Genomic DNA, 22,049 nt, shown 5'->3' with positions numbered 1-22,049 from the left:
GCAGATGAAGCCATCCAGGACGCTGGAAGCCTCCCGGACCTGCCACATCTCACAGTCAGAGCACAGCACCCCTCTAACTGACATTGCGTCAATTAATTAAAATTAAAATTTGTCTTTTTTTTTAATAAATACTTTTTTTTAAATTACAAAGTTACTGTCAACTATCTGTTTCCTAGCACTAGATTTCTAATAGAAATGCGATAGCTAACTATAATATCCTCCGATCTCTGGCTTAGATATCCTCTAAATTATAATTAAGTTATTATGTTTAATTAGTTCCCAAATAGTCAAAAAAAAAAAATTAGGTTAGAATCCCAACCAGCCACTCAGGTCACAGCTTTTCTGTCCCCCCCGACACACACAATTTGAAAAAAGGTATAAAAGTAAAAATCACTTGCTTACCTTCTGAGATGTTCTCAGGTTCTCTCGCTGACAGAGACTGCTCCTCCACCTCCAATCCTTGGCCTGCACAATGCTAATAATATATAATATAATATGGCACTTACCTTACACCAATGGGTCTTATTATTAGGTTAGAGGAGGAGGGTGGGTGGGAGACACTACACGTGTAGTGTCTCGGGTTTCCTCTCCACCAGAATTTATTGGGGGGGGGGGGGACTTGCCAGAGGTCGAACTTCCGGTTCCCGCCGAAATCCAATGGGCTGCTCCTGTAAAGGTAAGGTTTTTAAACTCACTACTCACCTCCAAGAAGGCCCCTGCGCACCGCTGCCGCCGAAATCCAATGGGCTGCTCCTGTAAAGGTAAGTGCTTTTAAACTCACTACTCACCTCCCAGAAGGCCCCTGCGCACCGCTGCCGCCGAAATCCAATGGGCTGCTCCTGTAAAGGTAAGGTTTTTAAACTCACTACTCACCTCCAAGAAGGCCCCTGCGCACCGCTGCCGCCGAAATCCAATGGGCTGCTCCTGTAAAGGTAAGTGCTTTTAAACTAACTACTCACCTCCAAGAAGGCCCCTGCGCCTTTAGAACTCTAGGATGTAGCCCATCTGGGCCCGGAGATTTATCAATTTTTAGACCTCTTAGTTTCTCTAGCACTTTCTCCTTTGTGATGGCTACCATATTCAAATCTGCCCCCTGACTCTCCTGAATTGTTGGGATATTACTCATGTCTTCTACTGTGAAGACTAATGCAAAGTACTTATTTAGTTCCTCAGCTATTTCCTTGTCTACCATCGCTAGATTACCAGCGTCATTTTGGAGCGGCCCAATGTCTACTTTTGCCTCCCGTTTGTTTTTAATGTATTTAAAGAAACTTTTACTATCATTCCTAATGTTACTGGCTAGCCTACCTTCATATTTGATCCTCTCTTTTCTTATTTCTCTCTTTGTTATCCTCTGTTTGTTTTTGTAGACTTTCCAATCTTCTGACTTCCCACTACTCTTTGCCACATTATAGGCTTTCTCTTTTGCTTTGATGCATTCCCTAACTTCCTTTATCAGCCATGGCTGCCTCATCCCCCCTCTGATAACCTTTCTTTTCTTTGGGATGAACCTCAGTACTGTGTCCTCAATTACTCCCAGAAACTCCTGCCATTGCTGTTCTACTGTCTTTCCCACTCGGCTCTGCTCCCAGTCGATTTTCGTCAGTTCCTCCCTCATGCCCCTGTAGTTACCTTTATTTAACTGTAACACCTTTACATCTGATTCTACCTTCTTTCTTTCAAATTGGAGATTGAATTCTACCATATTATGATCACTGCCTCCTAAGTGTTCCCTTACTTTAAGATCTTTAATCAAGTCTGGCTCACTACATAACACTAAGTCCAGAATGGCCTGTTCCCTCGTGGGCTCCATCACAAGCTGTTCCAAAAAGCCCTCCTGTAAACAGTCAATGAATTCCCTTTCCTTGGGTCCACTGGCAGCATTATTTACCCAGTCCACCTGCATATTGAAGTCCCCTATGATCACTGTGACCTTGCCTTTCTGACATGCACTTTCTATTTCGTGGTGCATTTTGTGCCCCCGGTCCTGACCACTGTTAGGAGGCCTGTACATAACTCCCATTATGTTTTTTTTGCCTTTGTGGTTCCTCAACTCTACCCACACAGACTCCACATCATCTGACCCTATGTCGTTTAGTGCTATTGATTTAATTTCATTCCTAATTAACAAAGCAACCCCGCCCCCTCTGCCCACCTCTCTGTCTTTTCGATAGGTTGTGAATCCCTGGATGTTTAAATGCCAGTCCTGAATCCCCTGCAATCACGTCTCTGTGATGTCTACCACATCATACCTGCCAGTCACAATCTGGGCCACAAGCTCATCTACCTTGTTCCGTACACTGCGCGCATTTAAATATAGCACCTTTAATTATTCTCTATTGACCGTCCCTTTTTGTTTTCTTAGTGTGGTGGACCTTGGTTTACTGAGCCTTTCCATACACTGTCATATTTTGTGGGATTGGGACTATCGTACCCTCTCCTGAGTTTTGTCTTTTCGTGCTTTTTTGTATTCCTAAGCAGCTACGCTTCCCACTGATTACTTCACCTCTTGGTTCCCTGACTTTCCCTTCCCTCCCAATCTCTAGTTTAAAGTCCTATTGACCACCCTATTTACTCTTTTCGCCAAAACACTGGTCCCAGCTCGGTTCAGGTGGAGACCATCCCAACGATATAGGTCCCCCCTGCTCCAGAACTGATGCCAGTGTCCCATGAAAAGGAACCCCTCTTTCCCACACCACTTTTCCATGGCCAGTCCACCTTATTTGCACGTCTTTAGACTGGGAGGAAACTTGAGCAACCGGAAGAAACCCACGAGGAGAACATCCAAACTCCACATAGTCGCCCAAAGTCTGAATCGAACCCGGGTCCCCGATTCTGAGGAAGCTGTGCTAACCACTGTGCCACCCTAAATTAGATAAGATCACCTCTTCATAGAATTTACAGTGCAGAAGGGGGCCATTCAGCCCATCGAGTCTGCACCAGCCCTTGGAAATAGTAGTATATTCACCCTCTATACTCATGGAATACTAGCCAGGTTTTTACAACATCCCTTGTAATTATAATCCTTGGGACCATTTTGTGCAGTCTTACGTTGGCAGTGTGTTGTCTCATTCATGTATGTATAGGCTGAAATAAAGTCAATGGACTCAAGTCTGTGTAGGACCAGCCATAGCAATTTTATTTAAAGCTGGAGGAAAAATAAACAATATATTCACTTCACTACAATACATTTACTGCATTGGTCACATAAATATGTCTTCTGCTTTTTCAAAATATTATATGGTGTCTCTTCTACAGTGATCTACACAATAAATATATTACGGCTGTGCTGTGCAATGAAAAGCAATATATTATGTTTTACACTTTGTTTTTCTCCATGCAAGCATGATGATTTATTTCACATGAACTAACAAACCAATTGTTCCATTTGGTACTAGTTGCTGGGAATAGCAAGAACAGATGACAGGATTGCTGCTTCTTTTATTTCAACATAAAATGATGGTATAACACATTTAACCGTGACAGAACAAATTGGACGTTACAATTCTCTGCTGGACAATATAAAGGCTATGGATCTCTCACACAACTTGGGCCAGAAGCACATGTTTTTATCTGGGCTACTTTTAAATAGTGATGCTGCTTTGAAAATCTCTAACAAGGCGCCGGTCCACGTGTTCCATTTGCCCAGCATCTGACACGTCAAAGCTGATCTTATATTTGGCTAGAATCTTCATCAGTGGACGGAGCTTCAGCCACCACTGCTCCTTTGGAATTCGATGGCTGAAAATACAAATCAGAATCTTAAACTTCAACCTACACTGTTCACACCGGGGGACTCAGCAATTAAGTATTGCACTTCAAAGTCCCCCCTCCCCCCCAAAAAAAAACATAACGTACCCTTGTTAGAGTAATTACAAAGTATTTAGAGTAAAAGTAAACGTCAGCCTCAAAGTTCTATGCTGACAGCATTACGGTAACAGTACTGAAGTCATGTGCTCCAGAATCAGCTGCATCATAGCCACGCTGTTCCACTATAGCTACAATATTGTGGAAAATTGCCCATATATGTCCTGAGTGTAAAAAGCAGGACAAATCCAATCTGGCCAATTACAACCCCATCAGCCTCCACTAGATAATCAGCCAAGTGGCAGAAGGTATTGTCAATGGTGCCATCAAGTAATAACTTGCTCACTAATGCTCACACAGTTTGGGTTTTGCCAGGGTTACCCAGCTCTTGACCTCAATATAGTCCTGGTCCGAACATGGACAAAAGAGCTAATTCAAGAAGTGAGGGGACAGTCTCAGTCCTCGACATCAAAGCTGCATTTGATCGCATCAAGGATGAGGATTATCATAGATTATCATAGAATTTACAGTGCAGAAGGAGGCCATTCGGCCCATCAAGTCTGCACCAGCTCTTGGAAAGAGCACCCTACCCAAGGTCAACACCTACACCCTATCCCCATAACCGAGTAACCCCACCCAACACTAAGGGCAATTTTGGACACTTAAGGGCAATTTATCATGGCCAATCCACCTAACCTGCACATCTTTGGACTAATGAAAATAAAATGAAAATGAAATGTAAATCGCTTATTGTCACAAGTAGGCTTCAATGAAGTTACTGTGAAAAGCCCCTAGTCGCCACATTCCGGTGCCTGTTCGGGGAGGCTGGTACGGGAATCGAACCGTGTTGCTGGCCTGCCTTGGTCTGCTTTAAAAGCCAGCTGTTTAGCCCAGTGTGCTAAACCAGCTCCTGTAATGAAATCAAGGAGCCAGAGTAAAAGTGAAATCGATAGGAATCAGGTGGATAACTAGCACAAAGGAAGAGGCTTGGCTTGGGTTGACAAGTGGCAGGTAACATTCACACCACACCAGTGGCAGGCAATGACCATCACCAACAAGAGAGAAGCTAAACATCAACCCTTGACATTACCATGACTGAATCTCCCACTATCAACTTCCTGGGGGTTATCATTGACCAGAAACTGAATTTCACTAGCCAATTGTGGCTACAAAAACAGGTAAGAGGCTGAGGGAATTCTGTGATGGGTCATCACTTGGCTCCCCAAAACCGGTCCACCATTAACAAATTACAAGTCAGAGTAAGATGGAATACTACCCACTTGCCCAACGACCATCTTAAAATTCACTCCCTCCATCACTGATGCAAAGTAGCAGCAGTGTGTACCATCTATCGAATGCACTGCAGGAACTCATCAAGCTTCCTTCAACAACACTTTCCAAATCTGCATCGTCTACAACCTAGAAAGGCAGGTCAGCAGATGTATAGGTGAAGCATCAGCTGCAAGTTCTCCAAGCCACATACCATCAGGAGTTTGAAAAATGTATTAGTTCCTTCATTGTCACTGGATCAAAATTCTGGAAATCCCTTTCTAACAGCACACTGCATGTACATACACCACATGTACTGCAGCCGTTCAAGGCGATGGCTCACCACCACCTACTCAAGGGCATTTAGGAATGGACAAAAAAATGCTGGATTTGGCAACTGATTTGTGCATAGCAAATTCCCACAAAAAGCAATGCGATAGTAACTAGATAATCTGTTTTGTTGGGAGCAGACTTTTATGTTCCAATGGGTTTGTAGGTGGCGGAGGGAGTGACGGGTGGCCTGCCATAAAATTCTTTGGATGGCAATCCCATTGGGTTCTCCCCCATCCTGACCTCTCACCAATTGTGAGGCTTCAGCCAGACTCACCGCCCTCATCCCAAGTGAGGCCGTTAATCGGCCAATTAACAACCACATAAGGGCCGTTTCCAGCCCACCCCCAGGCTGGAGACAGGAGTTCAGGGGCGAGGTGGGACCCCAAAATGTTACTCTGCTCAGGCCTCTGGCAGTGAGAGATTCTCCATCAACGACCTCCTTTAACATCGGGCTCCCCCCCCCCCTCGCAGGTGTGACCACTGCGGGTGCTTCCTCTCCCCTGACCTCTGCAGCAATACCCCTACACCACTTTGCCCATCTCACCCCCACCCCCCTCCAAAGCCTCATCCTCCTTCCCCACCCTGAGCACCAAAACCTACCTGGCCCTGTACTCCCAACACTTAAGACTCTGCGGATTGCTTGCAGTCTCAGTCTTGTCTACTGCAGCTTCTGGCGCTGCAGAGACTAGAGAGCTGCCAGCAAATCGGAGCAGCTGGTCGCTCTCTGAGGCAGGATTTCCTCCTGAGTGAGGAGGTGGAAGTCCAGCCTCCAGCCAATTCACACTCGTTGGAGCATGAAATGGCTGCAGGGCAGGCAGTAATTGGCAGGGACGTGTTTGACGTAGACTCCTCGGGTGGCGGGAAGGGAAACTCCGCCATCCGAAAAATCTTGGCCGTGATGTTGATCGCGTGATAAATATTGGGGAGACCACCAGGGATAGCTCACTTGCTTCAAAAATAGTGCCATGGGATCTTTTACAACCACCAGAACAGACAGATGGGACTTCAGCTTAATGTCTCACCTGGGGAAAGAAAAACACCGCTGACAGTGCAGTGCCCCCTCTGGGGACAGTCAGCCTTGATTTTTGCACAGGAGCACAAGTGCAAGTCACCCAATTACAGAAAAGTCAGCATGTTCAATACATAAAAATGATAAACGGTAATTATAAATATTGATACAATTAATCCCATGTTTTGGGATTCGATGCACCAAAGTTTGACATTAAACCACATAAGGAGAAATTAGGAGAAGTGAATCAAGAGGTGGGTTTTAAGGAGCACCTTATGACGAATGTGATATAAAATAGTTACTTTAGAGATATTAGTTAATGTAATGTAGAAATAAGCCACTTTGATTCTGGCAGATAGAGACAAAGGGATTTGAGACCGCATGGAAAAAGCAGGAAGAGGTGTGTCTATGAGAGTGATGCTGCATTGATAGGGGCCAGAGAAAGGGATTGGAAGTGAGCCAATCAGAATAGATCAAACAGGTCAGGAGGGATATAGGCTGACCTATGGGCGTCGAGTATGTGAAACTTGATACCATTTGAATTGATTTGCAGAGATCCCTTTGTCTCTTTGTTCATTCGCTTTCTGGGATGTAGGAGACTGGAAGTCTCTTATGTTTCTGTGAGATGAATTAAGCTTGCAAGCTAAATAAAATAACTTCTTTTTACGTGCGAATCCATCTCGACTTTTATTGAGGCCAGACTGACGGAGAAAGAAATTTGGGAATCAACACTTATACAAAATTCAAGACAGCTGAAGGGACGGCCACCAAATCAGGGCTGCTTCCATGGAGTGTGGGCATTGCTGAAGAGGTTGACAAAGGCAGCCATCCTGAAGTGCCCTTGAACTGAGTTTAGTTAAGAGTCCGGAGTCACGTGTAGGCCAGTAGATTTCCTTTCCTAAAGGACATTACTGAGGCTGGCTTTTCAATTGATCTTACATTTGGCTGGCATGGTGGGGTTTGAACCCATATCCCCAGAGAATTTGTCTGGACCTCTGGATTACTGGTCCAGTGACATTACCACTGCACCATTGTCTCCCCCTAGAAGAACTAGGGAAACACAGATGTTGGCAGTGGATTACAGAGATGGGGAAGGGGAAGGCTAGGGAGAGATTTGGAAACGAGGAAGATTTTAAAAATTTAGCATTGCTGTTCCAGAAGCCTGAGGGGTGAATGGGATTCGATGCATGTCAGGATGCAGGCAGCCGAGATTGAGCTGAGCTTTAAGTTTAGATATGGTGGAAAATTGGAGAGACTGGCTGTCAACCAGGGGAGCTTCGGAATAGTCAAGTCGAGGAATTGAAAGCATGGATGAGGGTTTCAGCAGCAGGTGAGGCAGGGCCGGTTTCAGGTGACGTCAGAGGCGGAAAAAGAGATTTTATACAAGGTTCACCAACAAAGCTGAAGTCTCACAGAAGTGATAGCTATACTTACTGAAAATCAGTCTCATTCTTTAGCTCTTCTACAGGCTGAAACACCAGGGTACGTCTGCGCATGCCCAGCAAGCAGGCAGTGTCAGGACTATTTGCAAATACTCTTCCTGCATGTTTTTAAAAATATATATACAAAATTGGTCAAACTACACATAAATTTTGTTTAAAGTTCATAGAAAAATAAAAGTAGAAGTAGGCCATTCGGCCCTTCCAGCCTGCTCTGCCATTGATCATGATCATCATTAACCTGTTCCCGCTTTGATTCCCTTCTCCCCAAGTGCTAAATCTAACTCCTTGAAAACATACAATGTTTTGGCCTCAACTGGACAAATTCCACAGACTCACCACTCTCTGGGTGAAGAAGTGCATGCTTCTAAAAGGAAGACTATTTAGAGAATTTCATTTTCAAAAGGCAAGTTCTATATGGAACAGATCTATGTTGGAATAGTTCAAGCATGCAACATTTTTTATGTATTTATTCTTTCATGGGACGTGGCCGTAGATGGCAAAGGCAGCATCTGTTTGTCTATCCCCAATTGTCCTTGATCTGAATGGCTTGCTAGAACATTTCAAAGGGCAGTTGACAGTCAAATACATTGCTACGGGTCTGAAGCCACATGTACGGCAGACCAGGTACTGGCGGCAGATTTCCTTCTAGTGAACCAGATGGGACTTTATGACAATCAATGATAACTTCATGATCACCATTTCGGAGACTAGCCTTACATTCCAGATTGATTAATTAAATTCAACTCCACCATCTGTGGTGGTGAGATTGAACCCATGTCTCCAGAGCACCAGGCTGGGCCTCTGGATTCCTAGTCCAGTGACATTACATCCATGCCAACATCTCTACCATAATATAATTGATATGTTAATGTCAAAAGCTCGCCATTCGAAAGTAGAATTGCCGGAACCAATACTGACCACATTCACAGAGACTACTCCAAAGGCAAATATTAGAATTTACACTGTCCTATCACCTGATCAGCCAAGTACTTGAAGTACAGATAAGTACAGATGCAGAGGGCTGGACGTCACGCGTGTGAAGCCATACGAAGCAGCAAAGGATGACCATTCCTGGCTGGCAAAACAGGGCCCATTGTCCGACATGACAGTAATCGGAATGCCGTAGCGAGCGAAGGTGTCTTTGCAGGCCCTTATGACAGCAGACGATGTCAAATCGTGCAGGCGTATGACCTCTGGATAGTTTGAAAAGTAATCAATGAAGATTACATAGTCCCTGCCGAGCGCGTGAAAAAGGTCCACACCCACCTTCGCCCAGGGGGACGTCACCAGCTCATGGGGCTGAAGCGTCTCAGGAGGTTGCGCCGGCTGAAAGCTTTGGCAGGTGGGGCAGTTGAGCACCATATTGGCAATGTCATCACTGATGCCCGGCCAGTATACCGCCTCTCGGGCCCTCCGTCTGCATTTCTCGCCCCCCAGATGGCCTTTGTGTAGTTGGTCGAGGACCAGCTTGTGCATGCTGTGTGGAATCACAATCCGGTCCAGCTTTAGGAGGACACCATCAATGACGGCCAGGTCGTCCTGGACATTGTAGAACTGCGGGCACTGTCCTTTGAGCCACCCTCCCGTCATGTGGTGCATCACACGTTGTAGAAGGGGGTCAGCTGCAGTCTCCCGGCGAATACGGGCCAGACTGGAGTCATCGGCTGGCAGATTTGCCGATGTGAAGGCCACCTGCGCTTCGACCTGATAGACGAACCCCTCCGAGTCGGGCGGTGTGCTCATTGCTCTAGATAGGGCATCCGCAATGATAAGGTCCTTTCCCGGGTTGTAGACCAGTTGGAAGTCGTACCTCCTGAGTTTGAGTAGGATGCGCTGGAGGCGAGGGGTCATTTTGTTCAGGTCCTTATGGATGATGCTGACCAGGGGGCGATGGTCAGTCTCAACGGCAAACTGGGGGAGACCATACACGTAGTCATGGAACTGGTCTATTCCGGTTAGCAAACCAAGGCACTCCTTTTCGATCTGCGCGTAGCGCTGTTCTGTGGGTGTCATGGCCCGTGAGGCATAGGCGACCGGGGCCCATGACGCAGTGTCATCCCGCTGTAGGAGTACCGCCCCAATGCCGGACTGGCTGGCATCAGTCGAAATTTTAGTGTCACGAGATGTGTCGGAAAATGCCAATACCGGTGCTGTGGTGAGCTTAATTTTGAGCTCCTCCCATTCCTTCTGGTGTGGGGGCAGCCATTGGAACTCCGTGGACTTCTTGACTAGGTGGCGAAGAGCCGTCGTGTGGGAGGCAAGGTTGGGAATGAACTTCCACAGGAAGTTGACCATGCCTAGGAAGCGTAGCACTGCTTTCTTGTCTGCCGGCTGCGGCATGGCTGTAATGGCACTCACCTTGTCTGCATCCGGACGGACCCCTGACTGGGATATGTGGTCCCCAGAAACTTCAGCTCGGTTTGGCCGAAAGAACACTTGGCTCGGTTGAGGCGCAGGCCGTTTTCCCGTATCCGCGCAAAGACACGCTGGAGACGATTGATGTGCTCCTGTGGTGTGGTGGACCACATGATGACGTCGTCAACGTAGACGCGCACCCCTTCGATGCCCTCCATCATCTGTTCCATGACCCTGTGAAAGACCTCGGATGCCGAGATGATGGGACACACCATGGAGCTGACCCATGGCGTGGGCTCCGTGACCCGGGATAGCATCCCTTGGTCCTGGAGATCCTGCAGCTGCTGGTTGAGGCGGTCTTTGAGTGGCGCTGGGACCCTGCGAGGTGCGTGAATGACCGGGGTGGTGTCTGGTTTGAGTCACATTCTGTAGGTATAGGGCAGTGTGCCCATGCCTTTGAATGCCTCCTGGTTGTGGGCGAGGAGCGATTGAAGCTGTGCCCTAAATTCTGCATCCGGGAAGTCCGATGTGCCTTCTGGAGAGGAGCGTGGACCCGCTGCACGAGGTGGAGAACCTTGCATGCCTGTGCGCCTAGCAGGGAGTCCTTTGATGATCCGACTATTTTGAATGACAGTGTGGCCGTGTATGTGTTGTGTGTCACCTGGAGCTGGCAGGATCCCATGGCCGGGATAACGTTTCCATTGTAGTCGACCATCTTGCAACAGGATGGCCAAATTGGTGGTCTGACCTTCATGGCGTAGAAGGCTGACCACGCTATAAGGTTGGCGGAGGCGCCAGTGTCCAGACGGAATGTTATCGGTGATCAGTTGACCGTTAGGGTGGCACACCATTCATCACCCGGATTGACACTGTTCACTGGCATCGGCTGGTGGGTCCTGCCTGGAGACATCTGGTTCCTATCAATGACCGCAACACGGAAGGCATCCCGGTCGTCTATGTCACTGGTCTGGATATCGTCTGGGCATGACTCGTAGTAAGGAGGCTGAATGGTCCGCACGTCCCTGCGAGGTTGTCGGAATTGGGGAGCATTGGCAGGTTGAGCTGCTCGACAGCAGGCAGCGTAGTGGCCCATCTTGCCACAGCGGAGGCATTGTCGTTTTTTTGCCGGACATTGCCGCTTTCAATGTGCGGCTCCGCAGTTGCCGCACGTCGTGACATCATGGCGTTCGTTGCGCCACCGTGCATGCGCAGTTCGGTCTTGCATCGAGCGCGCCTGCGCATCACGTCCCTCTGCGTCGACTTTTTTGGCGCGCACAAACACGGGCGGCCACGGAAAGCGCGCGAAATGGCCGCCCTCGTCCGGGCCGCGGGCCGGGAGGAATTTGATTGCCTGGACCCGTTCGGCCTCATGGGACGCCTGCCTTGCCGATCTGGCCACGTAGGACCCCTGCCACGCCGATTCGGCCGCTTAAAATCGGGAGTAGCGGCTGGTCGCGTTTTCATGAAGGACACAGGCTTCGATTGCGGAGGCTAGGGTGAGGCCTTTAATTTTGAGGAGCTGCTAGCGTAGGGTGCCCGAGGTGACCCCAAAAACAATCTGGTCCCGAATCATTGAATCAGAGGTGGTGTCGTAACCGCAGGACTGCGCGAGGATACGGAGGTGTGTAAGGAAAGATTGAAAGGGCTCATCCTTACCCTGCAGGCGCTGCTGGAAGAGATACCTCTCGAAACTCTCATTTACCTCGACGCTGAAGTGTTGGTCGAGTTTGAGAAGGACCGTCTTGTACTTGGTCTCGTCCTCACCTTCCACGAACACCAGGGAGTTGTAGACATGGATGGCGTGTTGCCCTGCCGAGGGCGATTTTCCTGGTGTCTGAAGCGCTCTCCCTTTCGGTGGCTTCCAGGAAGAGCTGGAAGCGCTGTTTGAACAGCTTCCAATTGACGCCGAGGTTTCCAGCGATTTGTAGCGGCTGCGGCGTGCTGACGGTGTCCATGGTGCAGGATGGCAGATTCCTGAGGATTCGAGGTAGGTCTCACAGTTACCTGGTTCCAATCCTGGTACTATGTTGTGTTGGGTGCTCTGCTACACAGACGAACCAACACGGTTGCGGATGGTACAACTCAGTTTTATTACTAACAATGTTTACAATGGTAAACTGGTTACTGTGGTTCGATCATAACCCTTGAATCTGTGGACCTATCCCTAACACTATCTTGGAGTTGCACTCAGCACATGGTGGATGTCTGAGTGGCTTGTTGTGAGCTCTGTGCCCTGAGCTGTCTCCTGCTGGAATGAATGGGAAGTGTCATGTTCCCCGTTTTATAGTGTATGCTCTTGCCTGTGGTGTTGTGTGTGTATTGATTGGTCCGTTGATCTGTCCATCAGTATGTATGTATGTTTGCACCATGATATTTACCTGAATATCATGACACTACTGTCATTGGGCATTGCTCCTTTTGTTAGCCGACCATCTCGGGAAGCTATGCCTGGTTTAACTGGCACTACCCCAATACAGATACGAGTCTGTGATGCCGATGAAACTAAAGCAGCGGACCACACGAACCCTCCTCCCTAAAATTAGCCCAAGCTTTCTTTTGCTGTTAACTTGATTGGGGAACGTAGTTCTCTGAAAAGGAAACTATGCCAGAAATTTACGGAAGTTCAAACTTTTCAGGCCTACATCTGAATCATTTTTAATGAGCAGAGCAGAGTGTTCATGGACAACGACAAATGTTTTAAAATGTAATTTATTTAATGGCAAAATGCTGTACATATGTTGCAATTTAGGATATTCACTAAGCTTATTTAGGGACAAATATTGGTTGGGTTTTTTAAAAATCAAGTCATCAAAAACTTCTAAATTTAGAACTTTATAAGGGGTAAAAGTCACTTTCTTTCAACAATAACTCTGATTAGGGTGGCACCAACACCGAACTATTAACCTCAAATCGAAAGTGATTGAAAAGGAAACATCTGTCATGTTTGCAGTGCCAATTTTCAATAGATAAGACAATGCAGGGAATTAATAAATCTGTCACTATTTTATTAATAAACAAAATCAATTACCTTCATCTATGCGTTCCACAACGTCAGCGAGGGAAGCAATACAGGATAAAGCAAGGGATAGGTTAACGTAACTGTCTTGTGTCACACAAACTTTCCAGAGAATAACATAAGGCTTACACAGCAACTATTTATTTGAGCTAATGTTGAAGGGAAACCCAACTAAAGCTATAATTTCTGATAGCCATTAAAACGTTCAAACTCAACAGTTGGACAGAAGGCTGAGAGTTTTAACTGCTACTCTCACTTGGACAGGTTTCTGGCCATGTTGTTGAATTGAACAGGCCTTACTTAAAGATCTGTGCTTCCATCTCAGGGGCGAGAGATATATACTCATTGCCTGGCCCTAATTCAAAATGTGCTTCCTGCCAAATGAAGTGGCATTGGTTGAAGTCATGGAAATTCACAGCTCAGACCATTTTGCCCTCTATATTATAGGATGTTATGACATAGAGCGCAAATACACTCACAGAACGATACAATTTGTCTAAACAAGAATTTTAAAGCTTTCCTTAAGGGAGTCTAGATATCCAACTTGCTCAGGTTTCCTAAATAACATATTAGCAACCTACAGCGACACAACAAAATGCAGCACAAACCTCTCAAATCATTCCAGAGTTTATAACAATGATGCTGCTCTCCTCATCAACACTCTGGCACACTGACAATGTAACATTTATTCACTAATATCTAGATCATGCCACTAAAAAATAAATGCTGCAGTTATATTGGTAACTGTTCAGGGTTCTCACATTTTTCAAATCTTAAATATCCAGCGAGAAGTAAATTTGCGTACTCATAACCTAGCACATAGGCATATTCAGCTGATGGCAAGTGGACTACCATAGTGTAAAGCCAATCGCTTACTTGGCTCTCTTCGACAAAGTACCATTTAAAAGTGGTTTTGTGTTTGGATTCCAGGCGGCATATATAGCAACTGAGTACTGGGACTATCATTTTGTCCTTGTTGCAGCCAGGCTAAATTCCCTGCCCACCCATACAGGTCATCTCCTGGTGTACCAATCTTCCCCTGACATCAGGGAAGTCTGTGTCAGAGACATTCACAAGTGTTACTTCTGAGCTAAATGTCATTATTTTGGTACTGCCATCACTGCCCAAAATCCACTGGAAAGCAGTGTTGCATTACGATGGCAAATAAAAGCTTCCAACAATACAATACCAAAAACCGAAATCCCGTCCCGGAGTTTTCATTATTGCAGGGTTGAGGTGTGGAAGCACAATATACTTCACCTTGGGTCCAATTACAGTGCACAATCCGACAGTGTACATATCAAACCCTTTTATCCCTCCTGATTGAGTTACACTAACCTAATTCTCAGTCATTGAAATTTGTTCTCGGATAGGACTCCTGCACATTATCTTGCTGCCTAGTGCCACTGCTAACTCTCTTACTGCAGTTATCCACTCAGTGTACTCTAGTCATGCAAAGCTTTGAGGCAAGTACACGACATGCCCTGCCCAATTACATTCAGTTGCCAGAATTAATGCAAAGACATATCTGGCTTCACAACAGCTCCCTGGTCTCAGCAACACCACGTTATTCATATGACTAAATTCCAGTGCTATCTTTTTTGAATTTTAAAGAATATTATGCTTTAAACATGACAATTTTGATGTACAAAATGACTCCCAAATGAAAAATCACTAATTAGTGAAGGACAGATATCGCTGAGCTGAGCAACTGAGATTGTTATGACCTGTCAGGAAGAATGGAAGGCTGGGATGTCTGCTGGTTAGATCGTTCAGAGGTCTGCACAATGTTTTCTTCACCTGCACACCTGATATGCTAACATGCAGCTATCTACATATAACTGATTCCGAGACCTAACTTTTGATACAGCAAGTCAACACGATCTACATTCCTTCAAATTCTGACCAACCGATATATGTAAATTTATTTTTCCCTTTATTCACCATCAGGGGCGGGATTCTCCGGCCCCCCGCTGGGTTGGAGAATCGCCAGGGGGCGGCATGACTCCCGCCCCCGCCGGCCGCCGAATTCTCAAGCGCGGGGGCGGAAATCGCGCCGCGCCAGTCGGCGGGCCCCCACCCCTGGCGATTCTCCGGCCCGCGATGGGCCGAAGTCCCGCTGTCATGCCAGTCCCGCCGGCGGGAATTAAACCACCTCTCTTACCGGCGGGACTGGCGGCGCGGGTGTGCTCCGGGGTCCTGGGGGGGGCACGGGGCGATCTGGCCCCGGGGGGTGACCCCACGGTGGCTTGGCCCACTATCAGGGCCCACTGATCCGCAGGCGGGCCTGTGCCATGGGGGCATTCTTTTCCCTCCGCCTTGGCCATAGCCTCCGCCATGGCAGACGCGAAAGTGACCCCCCACCCTGCGCATGCGTGGGGATGACGTCAGCAGCCACTGACGCTCCCAAGCATGCGTGGACTTCCGCCCTGGCTGGCGTGGCGCCAAAGGCCTTTCCTGCCGGCCGACGGCGCGCCAACCACTCCGCCGCGGACCTAGCCCCTCAAGGTGAGGGATTGGCCCCTAAAGGTGCGGAACACCTTTGGGGCGTCCCGCGCCGGAGTGGTTCCCGCCACTCCATCCCGCCCCGCCGGGTAGGGAGCATCCCGGCCCAGATTTCCCATTAATGCCAGAAATGTGTCCATATCAACTCATTTCATTTATTAACTTTTTTCATGGGATGTCAGTATCACGGGTAAAACCTGCCTGCATTTGTTGCCCATCCCTAAATACCCTTGAACTCAACATTTCAGAGGGTAGTTAAGAGTCAACCACACTGCTGTGGGTCCAAGTCACAAGTAAGCCAGACCAGGTAAGAATGGCAGGTTTCCTTCCTTAAAAAAGGATATGAGTGAACCAGATAACTCTTCTTGACAATCAAAGATAGTTTCATGGTCATTTATATTCCAGATTAATTAATTGGATTTAGGTTCTGCCAGCTGCCATGATGGGAATTGAACCCACGTTCCCAAAGCATTAGCCTGGACTTCTGGATTACTAGTCCAGGTTGCGAATGTACAGATCTGCCTGTACACATTGTAGGCATTCTGGACATTGTAAAGTACAGCGTACTTCTGCAGTTTGACTCTGGAATAACCAAATTAAAAACACAGCTCAGCGTTATTTTTGCAAAATTGAGAATCGAGACGAAGGGCCAAGGACTATAACATGGAAACACACAGGGGTGGCACGGTGGCAAAGCGGTTGGCACTGCTGCTTCATAACGCCAGGGACCCGGGTTCTATTCCGACCTTGGGTGACTGTGTGGAGTTTGCACATTCTGCCCGTGTCGGCGGGGGTTTGTTTCCACAGTCCAAAGATGTGCAAGTTAGGAAGATTGTCTATGCTAAATTGCCCCTAGATGGGATTGCAGGGATCGGGCGAGGGAGTGGATCTGTGAAAGGTGCTCTTGTAAAGGGTCGGTGCAGACTCGGAGGGCCGAATGGCCTCCTTCTGCACTGTAGGGATTCAATAATTCCATGGGGTTGAAAGAAACAAAAAAGGAAGACAAGGCAAGTCAGACACTTGGGGTACCAGCTGAACTGCATTACGTAAAGGCCTCAGACATCCAGGATTTTGATTCATCCAGGTGCCAATCAAATCATTCTGGAATAACTTATTGATGGAAATTATGGATCTGAACTTGTGAAGTACTCAGCACTATGGATAATTGACCATCCAGCCTGATTCATAAATGGAATTTGGAAGCATAAACAAATTGTTTGAATACTTCTTTCTCATTCGGGTGGTCCTAGCTGAATAATCAGCAGGAAGCTGATCGGTGCTATGTGCTGCGAGAGTGGATGGATATAGATATGCAAACTCCAGTGGTATCACTGCACACAACAATAAACCCACATGTCCAGGCATTTTGCCAAACTGCGCCGAAGCTCTGAGGCCTAGAGAGGTGGCACGGTGACAAAGTAAATAGCACTGCTCCATCACAGCACCAAGGACCGGGTTCAATTCCCACCTTAGGTGTCTGTCTGTGTGGCGTTTGCATGTTCTTCTCACGTCTGCATGGGTTTCCTCCAGGTGCTCCGGTTTCCTCCCGCAGTCCAAAGATGCACAGGTTAGGTGGATTGGTCAAGCTAAAGTGCCCCTTAGTGTCCACAGGTTAACTGGGGTTACTGGGTTATAGGGATCGGGCGGGAGAGTAGACCCAGGTATGGCACTCTTTCAGAGGGACGGTGCAGGCTCAATGGGCCGAATGGCTTCCTTCTGCACTGTAAGGATCCTGTTCTGTTCTGTTCTAATTCATTCCTACAGAGGGAATGTGTTCACTCCTATATTTGGTAACAGTAACTCTGGCACATTTCTCAAATTGCATTGTTTGGCAATGAAGCATGTCGCTAGGCTTTCAAACATCAGATACTCCTGGCTAACAAAGACGAGGAGAACACCAATTAGGTGACCCCATACTTCAAAAGATTAAAGAAGCAGTCGGAGAGAGACAATAATTGTAAGATAAAAGAATTGGTGAAGAATTACACAGTATTTGATGAATTAGAAAATGGTAATTTCAACAGTGGGCATGTAGGAGGAAAACACTCAGAAGAGCATAACAGCAGCAATAAAAGTCAAGCAATAAAAGTTAGAACACTGGGGATGAAACAGTACAAGGGAGAGAATGGCAATGGTGCAGACCAGAGCAGAGAGGATCATTTTCTTCACAAGATCCCAATAATGATTTCTTCAAATCATTTTGAAGGAAGAGTCTTCAGTACTTTAACAATTACCAATACAATTTTAAACACTTAATATAGTGCTTAAAAATCAAGTTGTGAAATAAACAGAAAATCAAATTTTGCATTCATTACAGTTGCATTTAACACTGAATTTTAAACTACCAATTAACAAATTGGCTATACATCGAACGAAACAATAAAATCTTGCATACTGTACAAATTTCACTGACTAATTACAAATCAATAGTCTTAAAACCATGCTCCCGATTACCTTGTCTGTAGGTTTCTGTTAGTTTGTTTGAAATCCATTGCATGGCTTTGGCAGAAATCTTAGTTCCAAAGTTTCTATCAAATGGAGATGGTGATCCACCCTGACAATTATAAAAGTACAATACCACTTAGTATTTTTCAGTGGAGAAATTTGTTGCAGAGTACGAGGACTCGGTTGGATTCCCTAGACTTTAAACTTAAGGACTATGACTTTGATAAAGAGTGACTAATTATATACAATGATATGTTGACTCTCTTTGCGGAGCTAACATCTTCTAGCTCCTGACTAAATCGGTAGGTTATACTTATATATACTGCATTCTCCCTATAGTGTCAAGATAAATGGCTCTTGTTTTTCTATGTCTGTTGTCATGCGAGTGTACCTTTAAGAAAAGTTTAGTCTCTTATCATGTGACTTGTAGCACATTGGGCTGTGGCTGTGAGGTGAGAGTGGGGTTACAGTTTTAGTTTGCCTGCTTTGGACTGCAGAAGGAGAAAGAAGTGTTTTTCCGTTTTTTATTTTAAAAGCTGTTCCAGTAAAAAGCCCATTGGTTGTAGCTAAGTGCCTTGGTACCTTTAAAGATATAGTTGCTTTCCGGAAGGAGTTTGAATCTGCTAGTTGGAACTGGATCAGAATTTCAGGAAAAGGACCAGTCCCATTCAAGTGAGAATACAGTGTGCTGAGCTACACCATTAAAAGGGGGTTTTGGATTAATTGGATTTTGTTATTGAATTGGAATAGCTAAGAGGGAATTCATTAAGTGTTATGTACATAGATTACTGTAGCTGCGTGGTGTCTTTATGATGTAATTGATAAAAAAATCTTGCTGTGTTTTTTATGTATATATGTATACACATATGTTAACTACATTCTTAGAATAAACCTTGTTTTGACTAAAGTGTCTAGGAAGTCTGATGAATCACACCTGCAGTGAAGGTTTTTGTGCTCATCCTAGCCAAATTCAACATAAAGGTTGAAGGTCAGGTGAACTTCATAATACACTTTGGAGTTTCTAAGCCCTGGCCCATAACACTGTCTATTCCAGTCAGTGGTCGGGAATATCATCTCCTAGATCTCCCACGATATCCAGTTTCTATCGAGTTAACGGGTCTAAGTTGATTGCAGTATGAAGTAGGTGTGAGGTGCTTCAGGTTTCAGCAAACCATTCCACCCTGACCACTGGATTGAATGAGGCTCTTGTGAAATGCGCAGTTGGCATCACAGTTCCTGTCTAAAGTTCTGTAATGCCTTCACAGACTCCTGGACATCACATTGATAACTTGGCTGTCTCTTCACATTGTGATTCCTTGGTGCACTTCCTTTGTGAAATCAAATCGTATCCCACAATTACCTTACATGCTTCATTTCCCTGCATATAGTTTCTTATTTCAAAAAAAGCGCAACTTTTGATTGGAGTGACCAGGATTATATAATCCACTTTAAATGCATTTTTACAAACTGCAGATACATTTTTAAGTGGAGTTTTGTTTGGGAGGGACAAGGGTCAAAATTTTATTTGATATTCACAGCACATTGCTTTTCTATTTCCCTCAAGATCTTGAAATAAATTTCAAAGATGATCTTTAAGCTTCTGTCCCCCACAGAGCCAATCGTGTCAACTTTCGAGATTCAGGCTAAATCCTAGCACTGATTTTCTTAATCACTGAACAATGTAACCATTCCATGGTGCTTTGTTTTCTCTATTAATGTCCCCATAAAAATTCCAAGCAAAACAAGATTGTATTTGGCTCTGAGGGCTTTTCTCCCCTCTTTTTATCTGAATCAGCAACCACAGTAATGCCACGTTTGTTGGTTTAACTCCCAGATGCTTATCCAAAATCTAATGCTTTGCCAATAGTTTTACTACCTTCAACAAAATTAAACTCCTTAATCATTACACATGTTTCTTTCATTTCCAAAGTGCTCCCTCTATATCCCCAATTCTTCTTGTTCAGCTTTATCTGAGATTCCAACTTAATTTATAAGTTCAACAGAAGAATTTTAAAAATTTTCAAACACTGAATTAAGATGTCCATGTTTAGAAATTAAATTCCTTGATCCATCGAGTTGGATGACAGCATATTCAATAGTTCACTACTGGGCCACGAAAGCTTTGTTTTTCTCCCGCCTTACCCTTTAGGGCATTTAATTTGCTTTTGGAAAAGGTGATTGGTGCATTTTCTCCCCATACTAAAAGGCATGCATAAAGATTCAGTCACAATGTGTAGGGGTACAGGGAAAAGGCAGGGAAATGACACTATGCTCGTTTGGAGAGCCGGTGCAGACACGATGGGCCAAATGGCCTCCTTATGCACCGTAACAATTCTGTAACTCAGATTCCGGTCACTTGCATTCAACAGGTTTATTGAGGGGAGATCAAAAAGAGTGATTTACAACATGTAGTGATGGTCAGGCTTCCTCTCCTGCCTTCACTGGGAAAGTCATGCTTGCTTTCTTAGAACTGTGTTGAATACCATGTGAGATTACAATTTAACGAGCAAAAAGTCATACAGTGGCTAATGTGGAATAGTGTAACTGTCCCCGTTATTCATCAGAACTGCAATTCACAGTTAAAATGAAGGACCTTGCGGAAAACAAGAACTCAACTGAATATAACAGTCTAATGGATAATTTTACCTGCTGCATATGACCCAGGACATTTTTTCGGCAGTCAAACACACCTTTCCCTTCTTCGCTGTACAACTGATAGATGAAGTCCGTTGTGTAATTTTCACTGCAGTTTTCATTTCTACAACATATGCAAAAAGGAAAAGATTGGGCTGGGGTTAATGTAACTCTGGTAACTGGGCACATTTAATGGTGGGAGGGGCCCTGTGAAAGTCTCCTGGTGACAGATAAACCTCTCCCCATTAAGTAGGAGGGCGTCACGCAGGATTCCTGCTGGCAGCGGCAGCTGGAGCCAACTGACACCCATTATCCCAGAGTCCACTGCTCTTAAATGTGAGCCAATTGGCTTCCCTGCACCTCTCCAATCACCCCTTTTTGCCTCTAGTATAAGTTGTTGCGATTGTTTGAAATTTGGCATTCTTGCATTTGTCCTGAGGAGTGCAAGGTGAAAAGCTTTGGTAACATGTCTCCCCATTCCGCAATATTCTTACGAATTATGTTCAATTAGAATTTTTTTTAAAAAGGCACTGCAGTTGAGATACTGGTTCAGAATTTCCGACGTGCTCAGTTAAGTTTTTCTCCCACATCTTCAGCTCAATCTCTTACAGAGTGCAGGTTGCCGGACGTTGAATGGCACTTTCAAGAACATAAAACCCACTAAACAAAGTGTACTTACGCTGTCAAATACCAGCCCTAACCAGTCCAAAGTGGTTAGCTTAAAGAGTAATTAACACAAGTGCAGCAAATTTCCTGAAACTCACTGACATTTTGTGAAGCTCGTGACCGAGCAGGATAAAGAGGCCAGCAATATGCTGCGATTCACTATTCAGGGAGTATGTCTTCCTTGTTATGAATTGTTGGAATATTGATACACTAATAATGTCTTGCACGTTAAATGCTGTGTTACTTTGCACACAAATGCTGGCCTGTTATGCAATTCTCACCTGAGCACCAAGCCGCGTTGGACACTCGTCTTCATCTTTCCTGTCAAGTGTTCCACATTAGACTGAAAAGCAAGATGTTGATATGTGAAGGGCAGTGTCCTGAGATGAGACCCTTAAAACTGGATAGACAGGATAACACTAGAATAGTTCTACATAAGTTAGTTTATTAGGGATTGAGACTAATCATAGAAAGTATACCCAGTAATCATTATTAGCCATTAAACATGTATTTTGAGGACATAGCAGTAATAAGTATTCAAACTCTTGCTACAAGCAGTGCCACAATG

At 45.5% G+C, this 22,049-nt stretch overlaps 1 protein-coding gene across 6 annotated transcripts in view; it reads right to left on the bottom strand.

Annotated features, from left to right (window-relative positions):
* Window positions 1-3,114: 3,114 nt before the first annotated feature.
* The window catches only part of LOC140424825 (ATP-dependent 6-phosphofructokinase, platelet type-like), a 147,413-nt gene continuing 128,478 nt past the window's right edge, over window positions 3,115-22,049 (bottom strand). For all 6 annotated transcript variants that reach the window (XM_072508297.1, XM_072508299.1, XM_072508298.1 and 3 more), the window contains 5 exons: window positions 21,763-21,824; window positions 20,828-20,939; window positions 18,191-18,290; window positions 7,853-7,958; window positions 3,115-3,741 (listed from right to left, as the gene is read on the bottom strand). In XM_072508297.1, coding sequence (XP_072364398.1) covers window positions 3,585-3,741; window positions 7,853-7,958; window positions 18,191-18,290; window positions 20,828-20,939; window positions 21,763-21,824 — 537 coding nt within the window. In that variant the 3' untranslated portion in view covers window positions 3,115-3,584. The remainder of the gene's footprint in view (window positions 3,742-7,852; window positions 7,959-18,190; window positions 18,291-20,827; window positions 20,940-21,762; window positions 21,825-22,049) is intronic.

The sequence above is a fragment of the Scyliorhinus torazame genome, chromosome 6 (assembly GCF_047496885.1).
Source record: "Scyliorhinus torazame isolate Kashiwa2021f chromosome 6, sScyTor2.1, whole genome shotgun sequence".
Lineage (NCBI taxonomy): Eukaryota > Metazoa > Chordata > Chondrichthyes > Carcharhiniformes > Scyliorhinidae > Scyliorhinus > Scyliorhinus torazame.
This window is presented reverse-complemented; position numbering and strand designations above follow the sequence as displayed.